We start from the raw sequence: 27642 nt of genomic DNA, 5'->3' as shown, positions 1-27642 counted from the left end.
GCAGTTGTATAAATAACATGCTCTGCTTTCTCTGTTCAATTTTTCATACCAAAAGTATGAAAAGAAAATTCACTGTATTTGAATCCTTATTGCACTCTGGTAAATAAATTTACTTTTCCTCTAAAGAAAATCAAGTATCAGAAGTGAGGCCGACTTTTGTGTCCAGATGATATGGTCAGTGGCAGTGTTACTGAGGAAAGTGAAGAAACTTCCCAGTATAGACTGTGGGATAGAAAGAGTCTGTAGAGAATCACCATGGAAACAGACTGGCAAAGGATAACGCCTACTGTAATGACCTGAAAAGAAAAGAAAGAGAATGCTTTACTGCATGCAAAAACAGAAATTATATTCATTTTATCATGGACCTATAAATACTTTATACATATATAAACTTATATATACATTATATAAATATATATAAATAAAAAACTGTATCTGTCCCATCTTTACTGTGGGTACATTTTGTAAAAGAAATTTTCAATAGGAAAATGAGACTAATGTTCAACTATAATTGTTCAAAAGTAAAATTCCTTTAACAGTTAGTTTATAGATGTCAAAATAAGACACAAAAGAATAATTTGCTAAACCATCTTCTCAGGGTGCATGCACTAAAGAAAGTAATAGGAAAAATCAGACTCCTGGCTAATCTAGTAATAGGAATAAAGCATGCCCCTACCTGAAGCCTGGAGAGTGCTCTAAAAGCCCTTTCCGAAATTCTCGAGTCACTTCTCTATTTTTGTAGACTACCTTCCTATCTATTTGCCCTTTGTAAATACCTCAGGTTCAAGAAACATTTGTGTGTTCAACTGCACACTGCATGACTTGTAAAGGGCTCCTGGCAGAACTCCACTTCGAAATGATGGAGTAATTCACCTAAGAAGGTAGGTATCAATACAACCAATACAACCAAATTCACCTAAGAAGGTAGGTATCAATACAACCAATACAACCAATAAAGGGCTCCTGGCAGAACTCCACTTCGAAATGATGGAGTAATTCACCTAAGAAGGTAGGTATCAATACAACCAATACAACCAAATTCACCTAAGAAGGTAGGTATCAATACAACCAATACAACCAATAAAGGGCTCCTGGCAGAACTCCACTTCAAAATGATGGAGTAATTCACCTAAGAAGGTAGGTATCAATACAACCAAAATGTGGCATACTTGAGCATGGCATTCCAGTCTGCAGGCTGTTAAAGCAACTAGACTGACTTTTAGAAAGCTTTCTTGATTTTTAACATTATGTAGCAAAAAGTTTTAATCATTTTTTCCTTAACTACAAAGATGAGTTATAAATTTTATAATTTAATTTATAAAACAGTATTATGAAATTGGCTAAAATAAGAATAACAAAAGCTATTTTCCATCATTCTGCTTATAAACTAAATTTAAATACTCACTGGTTCAAGATTTTGTTTCAAAGTTTTATTTTAAAGAATCCAAGAAACCACTGAATGGATAAACAGGCCTTTCCTACTTTAATAATTTCCCAATAAAGACTACAAAAAACTATTTTGATCATGTATATTATTTACCTTATCTCTTTGGTAGTCATTAAAAATGATAGAAATGCATGCAAGACCTGGATGGCACAAAAACCACAAGATACAGCCCTGAAACAAATGAAAGATAAGTCAAGTAAGCGCAGCTATGCTTTGTTTTCAGAATGTACCAGATAAATAACATTACTAGCATATTTAGGAGGTCTTGATTGATCTCAATTGGCCTGTACAGTAGGACTTGCAATAAAATGTGGAAATATATTTGCTACTGTTGTGACAATGATATTCTGTTTCTAATCAAATGGGTGTTTTTGGAGTATTTAAAATCTTACATCTTCCTCATACATATATTTTGAGGTTTTGATATATAAGTAACAAATCTGAGAAAAACAAGGTACAAATGTGTACTATTTCTATAAAAAACAAATAAGAATATACATTCATATTTGCATATAGATACACAGAGAAATTCTGTAAGAATACACAAAGACCTGATTAGCAGCGGTTACCTGTTTGAGATTTAGTACAAAAGACACAGAATTAGGCGAGTAGGAATGGGAAACTTTTGAACACTATACTTTTCAAATATATATGTTCTATTTTTCCTAGAACATGGCAACTTATCCTTTTCCAAAATTAAATTTGAAATAAAATAATAAGTTAATACTAGTAGCTGTTGAAATGCTTGGTATATTGAGGTTATAAGAAAAAAAAACAAGATATAGAAAAATGTGTTCACAATGCTACTATCTGTATAAAGGTGAAGGGAAATATATATATATATATATTTTTTGAATTTTATTTATTTTTTTATACAGCAGGTTCTTATTAGTTATCCATTTATACATATTAGTGTATATAGTAATATATTTTAAATTCTCTAAAAAATAAATCAGGAATTAATAGCAGTGATTATATGAGGAGGTGATAACTGCATAGATGGGAGAGAAGTTTGCTGCTTTTTAAATACTTTTGGATGTTTGAACCTATTCAAATAGTTATATTAAAACATATAAAAATTAAAGTTTAAGAAAAATTTTTGTACTGTTTTAAACATAGAAGAAAAGAAGAAATTTAGCTTTTAAATACCTGAAGTATATACTAACTTTTGAAACAATAAGCACTACTGTCTCTGGGAAGAATTCCAAAGTGAAATGGCATATCCTTGCCTGTTTGGTACTCAGAGGCCTGACATGGGTTCCTAGGGCTGCAGCAGCAGCTTTAAAATGCTCCACAGCTGGAATAAAGAAGGGATTTGGCCCTCCGTCTGGAATAAACAAGGAATTTGGCCCTCCTCCGTCTCAGCCTCGTTCTATTGAGACTGTCAGCTAGGGTGGGTTGACCAAACAGCTTATCAGAATGATGCTTTGAGTTGCCAAGACGATGGGTTACGGATTCTCTCAATCTGACCAAAAAAATGTAACTTTCTAGGAAGGGAGGCTTCTGTAACGTTACTGACTCAACCTGTCTCCTGATCTTTTCCTTTATTAAATGGGTACAGAAAAAAAATCCATTTGCCTTTAGATCTCACTAGCATAAGAAGGACACAACAAGGGGGAATGAAGTAAACATGATCTCATACGGATGACATGAAATGGCTGAAACATAGTATGTACTCAGCCTCCTGGCTCCCTCTGCTTATGCTGAAGGACGGCTCTTCATAGTTTGTTATAAAACATTGCATAATTCTGGGAGTAACAGTTCATAGTCCATTAATGACTGTTTTTTGAGACATGCAAACCGTATCCTAATTTTTTTATTAAAAAATTCTGATACTACAGAAAAAATGTAAAATCCCTATTGATAAAGAAATTATAATACAGGCAAAACGGACCTGCCAAAGATTACATGGAAACTACTGTTTCATGAGTTCTGCAAAATGGGGATAATATCATCTATATCTCATAAGTTGTGAAGATTAAATGATCTGAAGCACATAGAGTACCTGGCACGTAATAAAACCTTACTAAATATTAGCATATGGTTGCTCCTTAACTTCCCAAGTAAAGCAAAATGAAGTTGATAATGTGAAGAAGTCATTTTCTAACCAAACCCATACTTTGGCAAAAGTGATATAGAACTCCCTCTTGAGTGTACTTCTTTCCACTGTGATGATCTGGTAGAGTCCACAGCCTAATGACAACGCTAGGCAAATTCTTAAAACAATTAGAAGGATCCCTGCTAAGTTGTGGTGTGAATGGTGGCTGTGAGGACTGGTATCTTCAAACTGTTCCCAAAGTAGCAAAATACTCTGTAAAAAACAATATTTAGAGAAAAAAGTCATGTCTACTTACAATAAGGTACTTTTTTCAACTCTTTTCTATATCCCCTTAACCAGTATATAAACATTCCTAAGAGGCTCTAAGATTTATCAGACTATATAAGGTGTTGATTAATAAAGCACAAGCAGTTTTTCCTTCACTGATACCCTCAGCTGGAGAAAAGGGATTATAATCAAATGAGACCACATGCAAGAGATAAAAAATGCTACTGTTACAAGGATTCAAGTAAGACAGCTCTGATGATGAAAATAAGTCGAAAAGATGAAGAGAATAAACATAAAACTTTCTTCTAAATCTCTTTCTTACTTCAACACCTTATTAGGAATCAAACCGTTCTGCATTCAAGCCCACTATCTCAGGATAAACTTTCAAATATCTCAGTATCCTTTGTAATCCAGAAATTAACAAGTCAGAATTGTTGATTTCAGACCTCATTCTTTTCCCAGGGTAACTTCCCTTCAATGTCCAACATAGCATCCAGGGCACAGTTACTTATCCTTATTTGTCTGTTCACCTTTTTTACCATATTGTTACTATCCCAGTGTAAAGCTCGCAAGTTCTTCATTAAGCTGTTCTGTTTACTGCTATTCAGTAGAAATCAGTGCCCACATTCCCTCCACCTTTACCAAACAGCAATCACTTCAATTACGATAATTTTCACCATCACACATGTCAGGAGCCCTCTGTGCTCCCTTCATTTGCCAACTCAGCCTTCAGAACTGGGTCTTCAGTGGCTTCCAAAGAATTTAGGTCGAAACTCCATTATTAAATCCAATTTTAGGCTTTATGGGGTTTACCAGCAACCACTTCCTTTCCTCATTCTCAAATCTTCCACCCTAATTTTACTCCAGCTACCATTCTTGCTAGGTGAACTCTTTTCTCATCTTGCACACATAAATTTCCTTCTTGAAACAAAAATTAGATCTTTATTACAGAAATTCATTCCTCTACGCCAAATTATATCCGTCTGATTCCTTAACTTGAATTTCTAAACGTAACTCTTTACAACAAAGAAGTGCTATTAAAGAACTATCATTTCCTGCTATGTGAGGTAATGGATATGTTAACTGGCTTGATTGTGGTGAACATTTCATAATGTATAAATATATCAAAACATCAAGTTGTATACCTTAAATCTATACAATTTCTATTTTTCAATTATAACCCAATAAAGCAAAAAAACCCACAAACTACTATTTCCCATGATTCACATTTTTACATATTCATACTCCCATATTTTCACATATGTATGCTAATGCAGGACCTGTGGAATACACTGTACACATTTACGTGATCTCTTGTTGCCTGTCTCGTCCACCTAGTCTGGCTGCTGTTGAGAGTCAGGGCCGTGTCTAATAACATTCTTCACAAATGCTCACATAAACTCTAGGGTAGTGTTATAACTCAATTTGTATTTGTTTATGATAATGAATTTAAATTGCAATGAAATAATGAAAATTCAATTTTTAAAACAGTTATTGAGAAATGAGAATTTAACTTGATATTAACACTACTCTCCATAAATCCTGGATCAAAAACATTAAGTTGGCAGAACTTACCCTTATTTTAATCACCTCTAATTCAGTTCTTTCTCACTAGCCCTCCCTTCCTGGCACCATCTCCTTTTTAAATATCAATATCTGTGATATGGTCTCTTTCTAAATCAATCATGTAAATTCAATAAACCTTCACTCAGCACCTAAGGTACTAAAATAAGTACTAGAGGTAGATGGGCACAGGCCTTACCCTTCACTAGTGAGTTTTTCAATTTATTTAATGCATTAAAACTTAGATTATGATTCCTTTACAGAGCCCAGATGTATATTTCATTTTCATCTATAGCTGATGGTCACAAACTCAATACAAATTTTTATGTTTATATCTTTCTTCTTAATTTTTATAAATCCATTGTACATAGGCATATGGAGATCCTAGAATAATGTCTATAGGTCACTATAGAGAAAAACAAAAAAAAGGCATAGAGGACTCTTCTAAAAGACCAAGTTTGTTTTTACATTTGTTTTCAAAAACAAGATCCTATTCTTTTTTATTCTACATTTTGTTTTTTCTTTAATCTGATAGTCACTTGAATTCTTTCATGTATAAAGTAGATTCTGGCCAATGAATGAATCTCAAATTCATTAACTGACTCATTTAATATTGAGTACTTACTAAGTGTTAGAAAATACGAAAGAAAGCTCTTAATTAGGAAATAAGAATCTAACTGAATATTAAATATACTGCACTGAAATAATCTGATAGGAAGCTCAGATTCAGGTAAATTACAATGAAATTCTACAATATACATATATCAGCACTCAGAAAATTAACAGGTTATTTATCTATCACTCTTTTTTTCCCATTTTTTAAAAATTGAAGTATAGGTGATTTACAATGTTGTGTTAGTTTCTGATGTACAATAAAGTAATTCAGTTACACACATATATACATATTCTTTTTCAGATTCTTTTCCATTGTGGTTTATTACAGGATATTGAGTATAGTTCCCAGTGCTGTACAGTAGGACCCTGTTTATCTATTTTATATATAGTAGTGAGCATCTGCTAATCCCAAACTCCTAATTTATCCCTCCCTCTCCCTCTTTCCCCTTTGGTAACCATAAATTTGTTTTCTATGTCTGAGAGTCTGTTTCTGTTTTGTAGATAAATTCATTTGTGTCATATTTTAGATTCTACATATAACTGACATCATATGGTATTTGTCTTTCTCTTTCTCACTTACTTCATATATGATCTATCACTCTTTAAATTCATAGTTTAAAATGACACAAATTCCTCATGGGTCCCAGGTTTCTTGACATGAGATATGTTCAAATTTGCATTTCTCAATATTGCAAAGCAGAAACATTTAGTATCACTACTAACCTGTGTTATGACAATGAATACAGCAATGCCAGTGGATGCAGGAGTAGAATCCCACTGGAGAGGTCTGCTCTGAGACTTCTTCATTCTGACTATTGTCCAACCCATGCATAGACTCAGAAGTAAGTATAACATTTGAATTTGGGAAGCGATGTCAAAAACTAATGGGAAATGAAAAGCAAAGTCAACTGAGTTTTCACAATACAAAGAATTTTATCCTTTTTTTTTTGGTCACACTGCGCAGCTTGTGGGATCTTAGTTCCCTGACCAGGGATTGAACCTGCGTCCTCAGCAGTAAAAGCATGGAGTCCTAACCACTGAACCACCATGGAATTCCCAAATTTTATCCTTTTTGCATTGAGAATATAATTATTTTATTAACCACAAAAGACAGGCATTTTAAAAAAGAAACTGATGAAATTCAGTAAGAGATATTCATGTATAATAATTCTAAAGAATTAAAATTTTGCCATTAAATTTGTAAACTTTCTGAAAATAGTTAAACAATGGCAATACTCCTATTTTTAAAAATATATATGTGTCCATATCATATCTTTATTAAGGCCAACTTTAAATCTCTTTGTGTTTCTTATTCTTCTTAGTTTTTCTAATTACAATCTATAACTCACTGCTTATGAAAAGAAACAAATTTTAAATATAACTTCTGCAATGTGGAGAATACTTCTGGGTTGTTAATTTTTTTTGGTGGCTGACCTATAATATGAAGAGTATTTTCTAAACCTATTAATAAGAAATAGCATGACAATAAAACGCAGAGCTGCTGTAACATCCAATTATGTTGGCCCTAGTGTCAAGAGTCCTGAAGACGAATGAAGCGCTCCATGCATTAGTGTGATGTGCCACCCGGTGGCCATCGCTTACACTGCAGGGGAAGCTGGCTGCGGTAGAAAAGACGCAACGAAACCGCCTGCACCCAGTTCAGTGCGACAAGAAAATAACAAGCAATAATACTTCAACTGCCATGTGTATTCATTTTAGAAGTTCTATTTACTGATTTTTTAAAAAATTATTACTTTTTCATCAGAGTGTATTTTGATGTGGATTTTGGAATAAACATGTGATCACAATTCAACAAAATAAAACTTTCTTCAAATTGCCATTTATAACTTTGATGTCTATGACTTTTATTTCTTTTATATAAAGATATTCTTAGAGAAACAGATAAAACTAGCTGTAGTATCAAACTTATATTAAAAGTTACAAGCCAAAAACTTATTAATAATAGACCTTTTCAGCTTTATTTTGCCATATTTTTCTCCAGCTCTGCCACCCAAATTAAAACCGGATACTTTACATTTATGCTTATATACTTGTAATAGCGAATTCTAATACTGAACTCTCACTACACTTTAATGATATAAAGTGTCATGGCCTTTCAGAACAAGCAACAATTTTCTTACACCATAGATTTTAAGTGACTGTGATGCTAATTATTTTTATTAAATATTTCACAAATACATATTCAGTTATTTAAAGAAGTTAGACAAAGGAATATCCCTACATAAGTTGCTAATTAGCAAAAACAAATACTGGGGAGGAGGGAACACTGATTTTCTGGCTCATTTCTTTACACACTAAGTAATGCACATATTGATATAATACCATAACTGTGAGGGTAGGTAGACACTGCTTATCTGTTCTTGAAAAATAACTAATGTAGATAAAATACACAGATGACACAAAAACCCCATTCTGTGGAATTTGATTAAAAATCTTCATTAACCAAACCTGTTGTCAGAACTACCAAAAATGATCAACATTGATTTATTGCAGTTTTTTTAAAAAGACTTTTGCTTTTAACTTACCATGAAGATGCCAGACAGCCTAAAACACTGTTTTGAATACAGTAGACACTCACAAAACTTCAAAAGTCCTTGATTTTAGTAACAGCTTTGCTACTGATGGGCCTCTGTGTGCTTTGCCTCTTTGGACCACAATTTCTTCATCTAAAATGCATAAGCTAAATTATTTCTATGCTCTGTCCGGCTTTAAAACTCTAGGATTCTCTTAAACATCCTGAGTCATCTAAGAGAAAACAGGGGTTGAAACCAGGGTTCTAGTAATGTCAAAAAAGGAGAAGCAACTCTTGTTCATGCCCAAGAGGTAAACAGTATCCATCCTCTTCACAAGGAAAAGAAAAGGTTCTAGAAGTTTTAGAATCTTAAAATAGGCAGCAAGATCAGGATAAGTGGGTCCTGAGATGATTATAGAGATTACCATAAGACACCCTATTAAAGAGTGAGGAGACTAGAAGAGAAATATGGAAATATAAGGAAAGTAAATCCTAGAATGTCTTCATATTCAGAATCTGCTTTTTTAGAGCAAATCTTAACTTGTTTTTCAGGATTGAGAATGGCATATGACCTGATGTCCCTCTAAAGTTCCCTTTAAAAAGTCATGATTATAGGAATTTTTAGTTTTTCACCATCATATTTAATTGAAAAACTACTTCACAAAAGTTCCTCTTTTAAATTAAAGAACAAAGCTGAGAGGTCAGCTCAATTATAGGTATACTCTATGGCTCTGGGTTAGAAATAGAGACAAAAGAGTCACAAAAGGGGTGAAAAAGGGGAAAAAAAACTTTAGCTTTGTGGTCAGAAAATTTGGGTCTAAATCTTGGCTCTACCATTCACTAGCTGACTGACATTTGGGAATGTACTTCCTGTCACTGAGCCCAGATTCTTTATCTGCAAAATAGGGATAAGCATATCTACTCCACTGAGTTTTTACTGAGGATAAAATGAGAGAATGTGGGAATCTCCTGGTGGTCCAGTGATTAAGACTTGGCCTTCCAATGCAGGGGGTGCGGGTTTGATCCCTGGTCGGGGAGCTAGGATCCTGCATGTTTTGCAGCCAAAAAACCAAAACATAAAACAGAAGCAATATCGTGACAAATTCAATAACGACTTTAAAAATGGTCCACATGAAAAAAAAAAATGGTCCACATGAAAAAAAAAACGAGAGAATGCATATAAATATGCTCTAAAGACAATGAAGAGCTCTACACATTACCTATGACTAAGAAGAAACTAAATAGGATATGTGGAAACTAAATGTATAATCTTGTTTCCAGTTGAGCTGAATCTGACCAACCTTGGATAAAGAAACTGTATTATGACAAAAAAGGAAAACATACAAGAAGCAGACAGCAAGTTTATGTTTTAAAAAAATGCTCAGTAAGATACTCACATTCTGCCAAACTTCCCATAAAAGGTACCCCTATTCCATCTTTGGAGTAACTGAAGAATTGAAGAGGAGAATATTAGCATCAATTACAAATGTGAAAAAAATCATTCATAATCAAAGCAAGCATAATTTTGGTGGACTAATTAGGATTAATTAGACGTAACGATGAACACAGTTTTAATGGTTTTGAGTTACCTGGAGAAATGAATGTAATTAGCGAAAGCTGAACCAGCTTGTAACAGCAATGCAGTTGTCAGAACCTTTAAAACCACGTGCATGGGTCCTCCTTTCTTAATAGCCTGCCACAATGACTGTGCATAAATGCAAGCAATCACAAAGTACACTAGGACTAGGAGGAAAAAGAACTCATGTAACCCTGTGAAGAGAAGAAAGGGACAAGCCAATTATAGTGTTGGGTTTTATAGTGTTGTTTTTTAACTGAAGTCACAGCATTTACTTTTGTAAAAGAAAAAAAAGGAAAACTGTTGAAACAAATAATTTTCTACTTTAGGATACAGTCTTAACTATAAGAACACAGATTAAACTGAAGTCAATCTATAAGAAATCATATTGGTCAGGGAATAAGCCCAAAGACTAACAACAAGATCATAGTTTTGGTCGAAACAGTAAATTAAAACAATGATTTCAGCATTCAGTTAGATATGCTTTTTTACCCCCCAAAGTGGATTTCTTTTATAAGACGTTTAAAAATAGATTTAGTCAGTCAATAAGAGTTTTATATACCCTGACAATGATTCTCAAAGTGTGAGCCCTGTGCCAGCAGCACCATCAGTAGGGAAGTAGTTAGAAAGGCAGATTCTTGGGACTCAACCCATATCTACTGAATCAGAGATTCTGGGAGTGGGACCCAGCACTCTGGTTTTAATAAGTCCTTCAGTGATTCTGATACAGCTAAAGCCTAAGAACCAAGCTCTGGAATGTATCATAACCTTAAATTCCCATTTGGACAAAGCATCAAAATACCTGTCACGACCAGGCCTCCTTCTGAAGTAAATGGCATTCAGCTCTGTCAAAGAGGAAAACCTATGGAGACCATGGGACTCCACTCCACAGGTGACTGAAACTGAAACACCTGACCAAGTGGCTACCAATCCAAAGACTAGTCACTGGCCAGCAGCATCACTTGGTTCTCAAAGATACGAAGCCAGTCATGTTCTCTTGGGACATCAAGCCACAAAACATAGAAAGGATGAGGCAAGAGAAACCGGAGTTGAAAAGAGTTGATGACGGATAAGGCCAAAGGAGTCAAACCAGGCCATGATGAAATCAAAATTCTGGGCAAGCAGAAATTCTGAATGAGCAGAGGGAGCTGGTTGGTAGAGACAAGAACAGAGCATAGGAATGTGCAGATTTTATATTAAAAATGGTCCCAAAAAAAAAAAAAATGGTCCCAGTCATTAAGCAGCCTCCAGTTTCTACCAGCAGCTTTTCAGTAGTCTTCACACATCCTCAAGATAAACACCCCTTTTTCTGTGTTACCTGGAATCTTTTGACTGTGTCTTCATTTTTCGGAAATTTCAGAAAATATTATAACGAACCAGGGGCCAGCTTTGAATTTAATGGCTTACATTTACTTGGTTACATCTAAACCTAGTCCCTAATATTAGGGCTTTTATATTCTATCTAAATAACACTGGATATCGTGACAGTGGCTATAGCTGTCTCCATTGAATCTGTGGATAAACGTCTAAACTGTACTCACTTCCATTCCAACTGTGACCCCTGAAACTGCTCTGGCTTCCCATGTGGGATAAACTCCAAACAACAGGCAGAGAAGGGAATATTTACACTGTATGGAAAATAATTTTAGAAAAGTAATCCAGAAGATGCAAACAGTAGGAAAAATACTCAATAAACAGTTCAATCTCAATCATGTTTTTGGCGTTGTTACGAGAAAAAGAGAGAGAGAGAGAAAGAAGTATTTCAGCCACTGGGTGTCTCTCTTGCTCTACGTACATAAATGTTGATGGTCCACTTCTCTAGTCTAGCTGAGAAAGTATGTTGACTTCAGGAAGAGAATATCAAATAACAGAATGGGCATATTTTCTTTTAAAATTCCTGATATAGAGACGTATTCTAGCTTTAGAAATAATGGGACAGTAAACCTGGGATTGTTATAGTAATGGAACAAGGCAGAAAATAAGCTAAACATATTATAACTGTGTGTCAGTAAAAGTCTGCTATCCTGTGTTCTAAATCTGTTTTTACCTTTTCTTCTTAGTATAAAGAATTAAATATGGCATTCTATTTAAATTTTTATTTATTTATAATACCTTACAAAATATTCATTACAAGATAAGGTTTCAGACTCTATTAGCTTAGAAATGCACCATGAAAAGAAAATCCCAGACTATTTATTGAGAACCAGAATAATATAGGAGGAAGAGACTTTTGAAAATAAGACACATGTCACTAGCAAAAAATGTTTTAGGATTATTCAAGATTAAATGTATCTTACATAAAAAGCTAACACGGTAACCAAAAGCTTATTTCATTGAGATAATATATTAAATAACTTGAACTAGGACATTTGTCCTACGCTTTGCTCATTGCATTTTGCATAAATTATTCCCTTGACCCTGATACTTTAAAGATAAAACTCTGGGTCTGCACTCAAGTGTTCTTTTAAATAAACCACCTCTAGGGAAAAAAGTCTGTTTTTTTTTTTTCTCTTCAATCAACTTTTACTTTTGTTCTGCCACCATCCTTCACAGGAAAGTAATCTACGTTCACCTTGAAATTAAAATCTAATTTTAAAACAGGTGGAGGGCTTCCCTGGTGGTGCAGTGGTTGAGAGTCCGCCTGCCAATGCAGGGGACACGGGTTCACGCCCTGGTCTGGGAAGATCCCACATGCCATGGAGCGGCTGGGCCCGTGAGCCATGGCCGCTGAGCCTGCGCGTCCAGAGCCTTGCTCCACAACGGGAGAGGCCACAGCAGTGAGAGGCCTGCGTATCGCAAAAAAAAAACAAAAAACACAAAAAAAACCAGGTGGATACTAGATATTAAAACTTACCTATACACAAAAGAAGAAAAACACTCTTAAATGAGCATGCAATAGGTGAAAAACACTTATGTTATAAGGGAATGAGCAGATTTTAAGGCAAACTTAACTGGAAGCACTGGCAAAATTCAGTAGGAAGAAAACTTCCAGGACAGCTTTAAAAAAATTCAGTTCCGGCTAAATGATGGGAGATGGGAGAAAATAGATTAAGAAAAGGAGAGAGTCAATGGGTCATGGGGCAGCCCCTGGAACACTCTTGCCTACCTGTGCTGCTTGCTGTCTCAGAACCCCAATGTCCATCCCACCCTCAAGGGTCTCAAGATAAATCCTGATTAGTCTAAACCAATTAGAGAAATTCCAATATTCCCCTTTCCCAAAGAGGTAAACCTAACCCTTTACTTCGACATGTTGGTTTACCCTTATCACCTTTCTGATACCTTCACTTACATTTCTCTTATGATGTTAGACAACAAGGTCACGTGTCGAGTTCTGGCCAATGAAATAAGGGAGCTTCTGGGAAAGGTTTCCTTGCTCTTAAAAAAGAGACATTGAATTTTGCAACTGCCTAGATGTACGGCCCAGACTGCTGCAGTTAACTTTGAATATGAGGGAGCTGACAGTCAGAGGATAGCAGGGTAGGATAGTGTTAAATAAACTACCCTGAAGAAGGCTCAGAAATTATTGTTATGTAAGAGAATTAATTTCCTTATTGTCTATACCACTTGCATTAGAGTTTTCTGTTACTTTAAGTTACAGAGCCAAAGGTTAAGATCCAACCCATTATCTTTCAGGACAACGGAGGAGAAAAGGGAACAAGAGAAAATAATAAACATATCTGGAATCTTCAGAACAGTGAGATGGCAGGTGTGACAGAGCCTGTAATACCATTCCAATGAAAACCAGTCTACTTCAGACAATAATGCTTTAATTCTCAGGATTCTGAGTACTTCTTCTTTTGGTCTCTACCAATCACAAATACAGTTAACAAGTATTCTAATTTTTTAGGAGGTAGCTTTATTTTATTCTACCTTGAAGCATGATATTCCTATGTAGTATTCTGTCCAGTAGCATCAAACTTGCCTTAGTCTACATTCAAAAAAACCCACCAAAACAAAAAAACCTAAGTCTGTAAAATACAGGACTAACTAAAGTCTCGTAGATATAAAATACATAGTTGGTTTGAAAGAAAACAAACTGTAAGATTTAACCAGAGTAGCATGTAACATTAATTGTAGCTTTCTGCACCAGGTTATTCTAATTCAAACCTCTAAGATACATGCTTTAGCAGTCAATTCTCAGTAAAAAGCATAGCAAATCAATTTTCTCTACTTAGGGCAGAAAATTAGTCAAATGAGGAAAAGTTTCTAAAATGAACTAACTGGGAATTATTCCCTGGAAACAAATTCTATACCTGAGGCTACAGAATAGGAAGAATCCCTCTTAAGGCTCTACGTTGAAACCAACACATTACCAAAACAATGTGGAATATGGACTTTTAGCTAAGTGGCTCTGCACATTAGAATCAACTTCAGAGCTTTGACCAACTACAAGGGCCTGGCTTCCACTCCAAAACCAACTCTATCTCTCAGTCTCTGGGGGTGGACATCTGTATTTTTTCCAAAGCTCTCCATATGCATACACAGTGACAGGTTGAGAACCACCGATTTAGACTTCAATGTAGAATTAATCATATTTTAAGGCATTTAAATAATAAAATGATGTGATCCTTGGAAATTATGCCAGACATCTAGCAATGAATACTTTTGAGTACTTATGGCACTTTTTAATAATCAATCCCTACAGATTAGCCTTGCACAGAATCCCATGCTTAATGAAAATCCATGTTATAGTGAAATTTTTTCCCTCATTTAAATACTCTTGGTGACATGACCAAAGTAACTCTCCCCATTCTAGTATAAGAAAGACAGATTTTAGACATACTATAAGTATCAAATCAAAATCAGTCACAGGAGAAGACAGGTCAAAAGGAGTCAGGACTAAGAACTGAGTCTGAATGGTTAGTGGGAGCCCTAAAGAAAAAGCTAGCCATAATTCAGGGTGTTGAAAAAAACACTAGAAGATATGGGCAAGGTTCAGGATGAGCCAGGGTAAGGATGACTGACATTCAGTAGTCCAAGCACCACACAGGGCACACATGTCATTGCTTTATGGCCTATGGTCAAAGTTCAGATATCAAACTGGGAATGAGGAAAGAGTCCAGAAATGAGAGCCTAGATAAGGAGGCAAGAAAAAGAGTATCAGGATCCAGCAAGTCTCATGGATCCATACAATAAATAAAACAACCTGGAGCCTCCACCCTCCTGCCTGAAGGCAGGAGGGGGAAGGGCTACCAGATGTGGACTCCACTAGAGGCAGTAGGGTTTGCATGTACAGTGACTACAGAAGAGCATTACTTCCTGCTGAAGCCTGACCAGTCCTAGAGATAAGTGTCATATGAAATAATAAAGCCTTATGGTTAAAAGAAACCTTAGGGCTTCCCTGGTGGCGCAGTGGTTGGGGGTCCGCCTGCCGATGCAGGGGACGCGGGTTCGTGCCCCGGTCCGGGAGGATCCCGCGTGCCGTGGAGCGGCTGGGCCCGTGAGCCATGGCCGCTGGACCTGCGCGTCCAGAGCCTGTGCTCCGCAGCGGGAGAGGCCACAGCGGTGAGAGGCCCGCGTACCGCAAAAAAAAAAAAAGAAACCTTAAAAGCAAGTTAATCCAACCACCCATCCAATGCTATCACTAGACCTGGGTTTCATCAATGCCTTTCCAAACTATGTAAAATAAATGTCAATATTTCTTACTAAGATAAAAGAAATGGTAGGACAAAATTAACTTTCAGTAATGATCTACATTGATCCAAAATAGTATCAAGTGAAATTTAACCTTTACATTCATTTGCACTCAAAAACAATTATGTCATTTCCTTCACAGTAAAGACTTTTAGAATGAATTATTTTTAAATGTTTAGGACCCCATTCTGTCACTATGTAAGTATTTTCTCACACTAAAGGATATTTTTTAAAAAGTTTCTTTCTTCATACATTAAGTTACTTGTGACTTATTGTTTATAACACAAGCTCCTTGAGTTGCTTTTCTAGCTGTGGCAATTTACACTTTGAGCTTAACAACTGGTTTAGTCTAATGTGGCCTCAACTCCTGGCCTACCTCCACCCACTCACCTTGATGGCAAATGTAATGCAATGGGATTGAACTTTTCTCTAAGCAGACTGACTCTTCCAAGTGGGTAATGAACTCATGAAGAGGTAAACACCTAACCCTTTTCTTTGACAGATGGCCTAGAGATTTTAGTTTTCATTCTGACATGTTAATTTACAAATCCATAATATTTTATAGCATGTCCACCATTAATCACAAGAAGTCATTCATTTCTGTTTGGGCTAGGAATTCACTTCAGTAGGGCAGAACATAAAATTTTGTCAACCTAAAATTTTGATGAAATATTTTATGGGAGTAGATTTAATTTTGGAAAGTTTTATCAATTTTGATCATTTCAAAAATGGTTGCAATCTCCAATAAAGGCAACCCCTAAATATGTTCAAACAACCTAGTAAAGGACAGCTATACAAAGTAGTGGAGTTTCTATCTCACTTAATCATTGGGTTACTAATTTAGACTGCTCAGTTTCTTAACATTTTTCTGTTTATAAAAATAAAGCTAGCTTATCATAAAAACAAAAAGATTTAGAATGTAGAAACTGAAAATTATCCATAATTCTACCACCCAAAATATGGAAACAATCTGTTACTATTCTTGTACTTCTGTTTATTCTCCGCATTTTTTAACACACTTGAAACCATACAATACAAAATTTCCAGTTCTGCTTTAAAACTTAATAGTACAGCTGTTACAATTCTGTAAGATTTATTTAACCATTTGTCTACTGTTGGACACAAGTTGTTTTTAATTTTCAGTATTCTAAAAACACAACATGAAGATACTTGTTTTAAATACATATTCTTACCAGATTCTCCAGCACTGAAATGATCAAATGGATTCCCTTCAGCATCCGGGTTTAGTAACATCATTTCAAATGGGATATCTTCCCCCTGAGAATTCTCATTGTCCTCTTTGCACGTATACTTGTCTGCATAGAACACGTGCCACATTTGTGGATATGGAATCTGAGACACTGTCAGATTATGTTCAGTCTGATTCATGGCTACTTTAAAGAGAAAAAAAATAGCACTTTCAAAGCAAAATTCTCAAATGTATTCATTGTTTTAGTCACACAATCAATTTGAAATGAGAATTCTTTTGTTTAGTTCTTATTGTCTCAGTAGTCCAAGCCCTGATGTAGTATTGGAATAAGTTCTGTAAGTCATAAAGCAGGTAAAAATAATGTATTTTAACCAACCAAAGGAATCACTATAAAAGTTCTATGAGATACCACAAATGACTAGAATAGTTTCACTGAAACTCTGAATTTCAATTTTAAGTATTTTCAAAGTTTTCAAGTGAGTTAGCAATACTAAAAATTTTTTTGTTGTGGTGGTAAAATGTACACAATAAAAAGTTACCATTTTAACCATTTTTAAGTGTACAGTTCTGTATTAAGTATATGCACAGTGCTGTGTAGCCATCACAGTAACATTTCCGAAAATTACTTGAGTTAAATTTAAAATGGAGCATTCAACTTTGGAAATTATTATATCTAAAAACCATGACTGACAAACACCTTCAAAAGATTTCCCAAAATCTCTTCCTGATTGGTTAGTCTTTAAAAAGGTACTAAAAGTCGAAAAATAGAAGTTATAGGAATATGAGTTGTTATACTGGGTCACATCTATATAGTGTGTTGGGCTGGGGTGGGAACTCATGAATGTTGGCCTCACACAGACCTGTGCTTGCATCCTGGCTCCAATACTTACCTTCTATATGACTTTGGGCAAGTTACATAAGCAATGACACTCACTTTCTTCATCTGTAAAATGAAGGTAATACAGCAAAGAGCTGATGCAAGGACTAAGTTATATGAGTCACTTAACATGGTATCTGTCATATAGTAGTTGCTTAATAAAGGTTAATTGTCCTTTTCCTTTCTTTAAAATATGGTGATTATACCAATAAGTGGTTCTCAATCGAGGGTAATGCTACTCCTCTGCAGGGCATTTGAAAATGTGTAGGGACAGTTCTGTTGTCACAGCAATTGTTCTCAACTTCAAGATACTTGAAGCGGGGCTGTGCTAAACCTCATACAATCCAAGCTTACGTGACAAAGACCCGTTCTGCCCAAAATGCCAGTAGCACCCCCTTTGAGAAACACTAAATGATGTCTAAGATCCCTTCTCGATCTAAAACTATGATTCTGACCTAAGAGAAACTCACTACTACCCTGAATGTTGTATGAAAGTGGCGTCTCAAACACTATGTGTAATAAAGACAATGGAAGAGTTAGAGAAGCAAGTCTTACGAATCATATTCATTACTTAACCTCTCTAAATTTCTTTCTTCAGTAGTAAACTTAAGATACTTGCCCTATCTGACTCACAGTTCTTGTGAGGAGCAAATGAGACAGTATATGAAAGTCCTGTGTGGAGAGTCTGATTCTCTATAAAGTAGAGTATTCTTAAAATATATGATTATGTTGGGTGCAATTCCCAAGTCTAGATTGCCCCCACTGCATGCCAGTCAGTCTTGATCTTTTCCTCAACTGAAAAAATGAAAGTTTTTAATAAATAAAATACATTTCTTGAGATAACTGTGGAAATTTGTATATGGAAGAGATTTTAGAGGTTACTATGGAATTATTCATTTTCTTAGATGCAGTAATGGTATTGTTATGGTAATGGTAATGGTTATGGAGAAGAATGTCCTTACTCTTATAAGATGTATGCTGAAATACGGTGAACTGCTCAAGGCACCCACAGCTTACTTTCATTTCAGTTAAAAACAAAAATCACACACATACAAACATAAAGCAAATGTAACAAAATATTGATAAACTTATTAAATCTAAGCCAAGGATATACAGCTATTGGTTGTACTATGCTTTCAACTTGTATGTATAATTGAAAATTTTCCTAATAAAAGGCTGGAGAAACATTATTTATACGTTGTCTTTATAAATGAGATACAGATTTATCTTGTCAGAATTCAAATTTTGAGGACTTAAACTTTACATTTGGGAATTTCATTAATAGTAGTTAAACTGGACAAGATGATTTTAAGAATACCACAACATCGTTTTTTTGGATAGCTTAGCTTAGCTGACATTTATACTGTTTTTCTTACTGCACCGCTTCTAGAAAAAAGTAGCAAAGACTCTAGTTTCTCTAGTTTCTGTTAAATTGATGACCTTTAATAAGAATTCAATATATGATCAATAGCAGCTCAGAAATAAGGCTTTTGAAATGTGCAGGTCGAAATTCTGTAATCTGGACTTCATTATATAAAGGCTTCGCTGTGTTGAGGTTTTATCACTTGCACTTTTTCTCTTAGATAAAACAATATAAAAATTTAACCATTACATTTTCACCAATACACTTTTTGATGTTTCATTTTAAATTAGGCAGATCTACATCAGATAAAAACAGAAGTGTGCTTCATAAAGGGATATTGGCCTCAGTTTTTGTCTTGCTGCCTTTTTCAGTGCGCCTAGGAAATAAGCCTCTTGACAAAACTGCATGTTCATTGTTTTTGAAACAAAACGCTACAGCACAGCACGCTTATTGTATGCTGATGTAATGAGTACATCAAACATTAACAAAACTTGAATTGCAGAGAATGGTGTTGAAAGGCTAATCGCCCAATAATATTATAGAGGAAATGAATACTGTTAACAAAATTACCCAGAATAAACCTTTAAGCGATTTATACAATATACCAAATGTACAAGAGGAAATATATGCATATGATGTAAAAAAATAATACTGAAAATGTTTTATATACAAAGTTACATTTAATTCTTATAATTTGACAGCAAATTTTTTTGCATATAAACTCATCATTTTCTGTGCATTTAAATATCTTCTTTGTTTGCTTTAAAAACCTACAAAATAGTTTTTATCGTTTAAAAAAATCTGATGTTTTATGAATTACTGAAAGAGAAAAAAGCAAAAAGTAAGACTGAAAAATAATTTCTCAAACACTGATTTGGGAGAATGTATAATCACAAGCAACATTCAACACTGAGATTTTTCAAATCTACTAATCTTTTCATAGTTTACAGCAGCAATAAGGTTTTACATAGGAGTTAGGCATAGTTAATGGGCTCATCACCAAGTAGGTGGAAGGCTATTAATTCTTAAAAGTCTCATTAATGGTCAGGAAATGAGAATTATTTCTATAAGGAATTATTTTCAAATACGTGATACTACTACACTGTCATGAATTTAAGGATATGCTTTTTGTTTCAATGCATCAAAGCTTCTAAATAACAATATACTATAAATATGAAAATAATATATAAAAGTTGGAGAATACAGATTTTGTTAAGACTTGGCTTTTGTTAAGGGAAAAAGAACTGATTACATATGTAGAAAGTGATATATATGTCATTAGTACTCAATTTATTTCAGACCTCCAAATTTAACAAAAAATCTTCATTCCTCAAAAATTCCAGTTTTCTGAGATCTTCCGTTCCAACAATTCCAAAGAACACCCTTGCACTTAAGAGTAGGGAAGAGGAAGGGAAAACAGAAAAAGAAACGACAGCAAGAGGTTTTATAAATTATAGCTCTCTACATATCCAACTCCACCTAAAGAGTCATAATTAGAATCACAGCATTTCAGGACTTTTAGGAAGCTTAGAGAAAACTAGTCCAACTTCCTTGTTATACAGATAGGTGAAGTGCGGCTCAAAGATAACAAGGTCTTATTACAAGTTACTAGCAGTGATTCTCAAGTTTAGCTGTCGTTGCAATGTAGCAAGTCTCTCTATATACGTAAGTTCTGTGACTGAAGGTATTTGACCGATAAAAAAAATTATGCTTTTGCAAGTGTATATAGTATATGGTATAATACTGATCATGTAATATAAGAAAACAAATCGACTCCTATAGCTCAAAGCTTTCAACTGTCTGATAAGTTACTATTTCATTTAACTTCACTTTATTTTATTTGGCTGTGCCGGGTCTTAGTTGCGGCACTTGGGATCTTCCTTGACACACGTGGGATCTTTAGTTGCTGTGTGCAGGCTTCGATCTAGGTGTGGCCTGTGGGTTTTCCTTCTCTAGTTGTGGTGCGCAGCCTCAAGAGCACGTGGGCTCTGTAGTTGAGGCACGCGAGCCTCTAGTTGAGGCGCTCGGGCTCGGTAGTTGTGGCGTGCGGGCTTAGTTGCCCCGCAGCATGTGGGATCTTAGTTCCCTGACCAGGGATCGGACCCACGTCCCCTGCATTGGAAGGTGGATTCTTTACCGCTGGACCACCAGGGAAGTCCCTGATAAGTTTTTAATAGAGAAAGAAAAAGACTTTGAGGTGCGAAGTACAAAGCAAATGACCTACTAACCAAAAACCCCTCAATCACTAAGTTCCATGACAATTCATCCTACAAATACTTAGTCAATGCTTAACTGAGCACTAGTGTATCATAAATTCTCACTCATAGTACCATGTAACTAACATTCATAGTCCTTATCCAATAGCAGTTTCACATTTATTCACAGTGAACTTATTTATACCCTCAGCAGCCTTAAGGACTGTGAGAGTGTCAGTATTTTGGTTCCTTGATGTATCACTAGTGCCTAGCATAGTACTGGAAGTGCTGTGAATGAATGAATGAATGAATGAATAGACCAAAAGAGCCCTGCTGCTCTCACTGATTGATTTTATAACAAATAAATAAAATGTAAACTTGTAACTAAAATAAATGCTGTGGAGGAGAACAACAGGCTCTAAAAACTCAAGTGTTAACTTAGTGGATGGACGAGCCAAAGAGGGGAAGGAAGAAAAAGCGGAGGAAAAGCCTGTGCAAAGGCCCAGGGTGGCACTGAAAGAACACCTGCACTACAAATAAAATGAGGCCCAACGGGGCAGTGCTGTGAGATGAAGCTGGGGTCGGGGGTAAGCAACAGCCAGACTCGGACGGCTCTGCTGATCAGATTAAGGAGGGCCGCCTTTGTCCCAGAGCCGTAGGAACCCACTGAAGCACTGAAGGGCATGGTGAGGATGCCAATGTGACATGATCAAACCTGTCATTCAGAAAAATCACTCTGATTCCAGAGGGGGACCAGCATAGCTGCAGTGGCCAGGTAGGAGCTACTGCAATAGTACAGGCGAGAGATTACGGCAGCCTAGAATAACATGGTGGGGTTAGAGATGAAGAAAAGTAGATGAATTCAAGAGATACTGAGAGGTAACTTACGAAACAAGAAGGGGATAACTGGGAACAGAAGGCTAGAACATTTTATACATATGTGGAACACCTAGATGATTAAATTGGTGTAGAAAGGAAAAGAGAATTGATAATGAGCATTTGTATGAATTTCCCAGATAAGTTCTAAAATTCAGAGTTGAGGTAAATAACTTTATGTAACTGTCTCTTTGATATCTGAATCCAGTCATTCAGGCTTCTTCAGCATACTGTCAATGTCATCTCACAAACCTAGACAAAAGATCCCCACAATGGGTGGCAATGACTGGGGACTTGTACTCTTATCCCTATTCAGGTTATGAGGGAACCAGACAGCTGCTAAGACTAAGAAGACTGGATGTTTAGAAATGGCAGTGCTTTACTGACTAGACTGAAAGAGGAGTCAGAGACTCATCATTATGCAGAACATGGTAGGGGAAATACAGGGGGGAAAGGGGAGAGGGATAATTCCTATTTTTTTCTCATGGATGTCTCATATTCCTAATTAACAACCAGTTAAGTTCCAAGGGGTAAAATGGGTAGCATGGCATATGCTCTTCATTTCTATATTAAAAAGATCTGCACTCACTCTGGATGGCAAACACCCTAATGCATGGGACAGCGTTGATGAGAATGGAACAGCTCAAGAATTCAGGCAACTAGAATAATAAAAGTAGAGCCTCTCCAGAGGCAAACCTAGAGGTTTACAAATGATGTGGGGCTGCTATATTCTAAAATGACACATTGTGTCACCATATGACTTGGTCCTGAGTCCCAATAACATGTTGCAAAACAGCATCACTTGGGCTAAATTATACAATTAACTGAGATAATGCAAGCTTAGTGTTTAGCTCAGTGCTACCAGATAATAAGCATTCAACAAATGTTATCATTCACTCCATACTGCCACTTGGTCAAAATGTATCTGCCATATTGGTATGAATCATGTGACCTGTGAGAAGTCTGAATGTAGGAACGTACACCTTTATACATTATCTGGATATTTTTTCAAATATTTTGAATAAGATGGGGAAAAGGCATTCTATCTTTTGATCAAGGAAAAGATTAGTTTCCTTAAACTTTAGCTTAAAATGTACTCAACAGAGTGTGATATGTGCTGTGCCACGGAACATCTAGATATGTAAATACTATACTCCCGACGTTAAGGAAAAAAAAATATACATAACGATCAAAGAAAAAAGGATATACTCACATGTCAACTGAGCTTTGGATAATTTTTCGCTACAACTATAACCGTGACCGCTTTCCTGCAGCTTTAGCCATTCCTGGGCTTGGAACAGGTAGAGTTTAGCTTCCTTTCCAATGGCTACTGCTATGTCATTGATTCTGACACAGAGAAGAGCATGGTCACCTGGACATTAGAACAAAAATTATCAACTAGTTTGGTCTTATATGGAACTGAGACGGTAGGACAATTCAATACCTCTAGGTATCAAAATGGGAATTAAAAGAGCACAGTTTTTCTTAAATCTCATTTTAGCTAGGTAGGTCACATTAGAATGACCATCCCATTCAGATGCAAGTCAAGAGATTATTCACATTAATTATTCAAAACAATGTGTGGTGTTTCCTTATACTTCAGCTGATAACGCATGGTTTTTCACTGAATAAACAGCCACTTCTGTATGTAGACATTCACTGTGATAGAATTTTGCCTCATTTTACAACCACTCTACATCTTTAACACTTGCCTATAAACTATCCATAGAAATTTCCTGCCAAAGTTTCTTTTGTTTTTTAAACATAATATGTATGTTAATATTTAATTATTTTTTAACATAAAAAACAAAAACATCTTATAGCAAGAAAGGTTAAATAAATGAGTTTTAGGGTAGACCTGATACAAAATTTGACATCTGTGACTTTTACAAAGGAATTTTCAGAACGATATACGTTGTAAGACAACTATAGAATGAGCCTTGTTGCTCACAGCAACTACATTTAAGGCCCAGGAGAGAAAGAGCAAAAAGTAGTTGCCTCTAGGGAAAGGGACTCTGGGTGAGGAGAAGGGAAACAGAGCTGTTTTTTCATCTGAAGATCTTTTTATTCTCCTGTTTCTGTTGTTTTTACTATTATCACTTTGACTAAACATTTTAAATAAATTTAAAGTTATAGTATGTATCAAAAACTGTCTAAGTCTCTGATATAAACTAATTACGTTATAAATTATCAACAGCCTTAAAAGTGACTCTAAGGCCCTATTAACATCTTAAATCACATTCTGAATTAGAGTTCATATTTCAGTACTATGTGGTCTTAGTATTATTATTTTCCTGAATTCGAATTCACTGAAAATTGGTAATAGTAAAATACACACACACAAAAGATAGAAGGTGTGTATGTTAATATACTTGGAACACTCTATTCCTCAATCTTACCTGAGAAATCTGGATTTACTACATGTTTCTCCTCTATGTTTATCAGGTAATCACCATGAAATATCAGGGTTGTCTAAACCTGTCTGGGAGTCACGAGTAACAAGCCGCGTCACAGCTCCCATACATGCCAGATTTTCTGGAAGTGTCCAGACTGTACCATTTATTGTAGTGACATTACCATCACTGTCAATAGTCAAAGTATAGTTACAGCCAGTTGATTAAGTAACTGAAAATGTTACCTAAAAAAATAATAAAACCCTCGAGTTTCTTCTTCATTCACCCAAGGTCTACTCCACAATAGATTTTGTTAAATGGATTGCATCTCCTTTTCTGTTATTTTTAAAACTTCAGATTAAAAATAATAAAGTTTCCCTTCCCTTCACATCAACAATTCTGTAATTCAATACTTTCAATTTCTTTCCCAACCAATTAGCTTCCTGTTTTTATTATCTTCTTCTAAGAATCCTCTCTAGGACAGTATTGTGATCTTGCATCTTTTAATGCTAAAGACTCTATGAATCAAGGATCCTAACCTCATCAAAGCAAATAATTATTTGAGATATAGTAGTAGTCAAATTAAGTAGTATATACCAAGAAAAACATTCAAATTTTGAGAGTGCAAATAAATAAGGCAAAAATTAGAAGGAATGCAGATTCATTCATTGAAGAATTATGGATTTTTGAGGGAGACCAGAAGGGAAGAATCGAATGTAATCTCATTTCAGAAGGGCCACAGAGGATACAAATTATGAAGCTTCCAGGATACACTTGCACACATTTCTGTAAAGTTAATTCTAGCCCTCGTGGTCTACAGTAAAGCTACTCCTTTCGTAGGGAGGTAACCAAACTGTCCCAGCAATTGTGACAACTAGATTATCAGGTGCTTTTGGGGGAGGGGTCGGTGATTCCAAAACCTCTCTGCTGCAAGGAGGTTTTAGCAAACTGATCTTAAGACAAAAAGAACAAAACCCAGGAAATCTAAGTTCTGGGACTTCACGAATTACGGTGCCTTAGTGTATACAATCAGGCTGAGAACGGAGCGAGCAAAGGATGCTTCTTTAAGCGAAGGATCTCGAAACTGGCAGCAAGAGAGTCATCAGCACATTCGTTAGGACGGGGAGGATTGGGGAAACGGTCTTTTAGGTGCAGAATACAGCCACTAACCGGGGGAGGTACAAGGATCTGGGGAGCAGCAACACAGGGGCTGGCCATAAACGCATCCCACGATTCCGGGAAGCTGCGATGGGGGAGGCTGCCGGCCACGCGGTAAGCGCAGGTGAGCTGGGTGAAGTCCCCAGCCTTGCCGCCGCCGGCTCCCGGCTCCCAACGCGAGGCGGGGAGGGAGGGGCCGCGGGATGGGCCCACGAGCCTTCATCCCTCTCCCCGCCCCCACACCTACCGTGGAATTCGAAGTGCCCGATGCTCTGGCCCTGAGCGTCTCGGGCCGCGGCGCTGCTGAAGCTGCCTCGCAGCGTCTTACCCTGGCTGCCGGGTGGCCACCAGCAGCAAGTGAAGGCCACCGCCAGCAGCCGCAGCCCCCCCATCCCCGCCTCCTGCTCGGCACTCACACCCCTGGCCCTAACCGCCTGTGACCGCGACCCCACGTCTACAGCTTGAGATGGGGAGGTGAGGGGAGAGGGACCGGCGTCGCGGGCCCGCCCCCGGGGATCTAACAGCCAATGAGGGGGCCCCTCCACCACGAGCCAAGGATACTCACCAATCAGAGGCTGAAACGGGCGGGACTTCAGGTCTGCAAGTCCCATCACTCCCCGGCCTTTTGGCTAGTTCCCGCCTTTTTTATGGAGACTCAGGAGGATGTTGCTTCAGGTTACGGAAAAATTATTGCCCTCCTCTCCTCCGCGTGCGTGGTGCCATTGCGCATGCGCGGGCACGCGGAACGGGCCCGAAAGGTTTGCAGGGATGTGTGGGATACGAAAAGGACTAAGAAACGCATAACAGCAACGTTTCTGGTGAGGCGAGGAATACTCCAGCAAAGAAAGCCCTACGTGCCCATGTAACGTACTGGACGTTTCCAATTTAATGTCTCAAAAGCACCTAACTGCCCCTGTCCATTTAACGCCTGGCCTCTCGGCACCTTCAACCGACTTTTACCTCCTAGGTTTCCTGTCTTCTTGAGCTATGCCATCATCCAACAGGCCAGACAGCTGAAAATTACAGCGACACCGCCCCCCCCCCTTACCACCACCCCTCATACCTCTACATCCAATCAATTCAATGAAACAAGTTTATTAGTGCCTCTTCTGGACGGTTAGGTTAGGAAGTGCCAGCCACTATTCTATGCAGGCCACCATCTTACCATTATTTACTTGGCCTATGGCAACTAACCTGGCAACAGTCTATTTTCTCGAAGTGGTTACACACAGTCTATCTCTAGCCTAGTACCACAGAAAGCTTTGGGAAGCGCACACAGAAAGCTTTGGGAAGCGCAGTATGACTGTATCGCTTTCCTTCAAAGTCTCTCAGTTGCCTTAGGACATAACCCAAACTCTTCAGAATATGACTTTCAAGTCTCTCGAATTTGCATCTCTCAACAGTTGATGTCCATCCTTACTGAGCCACTGTCAGTTTGCTAAACACACTCCAAGTTCTCCCTTCTGGGCCTATAGCACTTGCAGATTCCTCCTGCTGGAATACTTCACACATTCTACCATTCAGCCTCCACTTCATCTCCTTTTCCTACTTTACTTTCCCAAGGCACGGTAAGAAGCCTTTCTCAAACCCTCACATCTGTGTTAGATACCCCTGGTACCAGAATCCCTTACTGCCCTACCAGGGCAGTTACCACAGTATTTTGTAAATGTCTATTGATTTATCTGAATCCCTTACTATATGGTAAGCGCCAGCTGGTCAGTGACTATGTCTGTCTTGATGAGAGTAGAAGCTCAAAAATCATTTCATGAATAAATGTATATAAATTATTTTCACTTGACAACAAGCTTTTATTACATATAATCAAGTTCTCACAACAGACCTCATCATTTAGAAAAAGAAATCTTGAGGGAACATT

At 36.7% G+C, this 27642-nt stretch overlaps 1 protein-coding gene across 1 annotated transcript; it reads right to left on the bottom strand.

Moving 5' to 3' along the window:
* Positions 1-106: 106 nt before the first annotated feature.
* GPR180 (G protein-coupled receptor 180) lies at positions 107-26232 on the bottom strand. The gene is made up of 9 exons (XM_065896225.1): positions 26014-26232; positions 23429-23587; positions 16888-17088; positions 10074-10254; positions 9882-9931; positions 6675-6832; positions 3567-3758; positions 1541-1618; positions 107-296 (listed from the first exon to the last, which is right to left on the bottom strand). The coding sequence occupies exons 1-9, from the start codon at positions 26156-26158 to the stop codon at positions 138-140; spliced, it is 1323 nt and encodes a 440-aa protein (XP_065752297.1). The 5' UTR covers positions 26159-26232; the 3' UTR covers positions 107-137.
* Positions 26233-27642: the final 1410 nt, after the last annotated feature.

Source organism: Phocoena phocoena, chromosome 18 (assembly GCF_963924675.1).
Source record: "Phocoena phocoena chromosome 18, mPhoPho1.1, whole genome shotgun sequence".
NCBI lineage: Eukaryota > Metazoa > Chordata > Mammalia > Artiodactyla > Phocoenidae > Phocoena > Phocoena phocoena.
The sequence above is the reverse complement of the archived record's forward strand: the minus strand, read 5'-3'. Positions and strand labels throughout refer to the sequence as shown.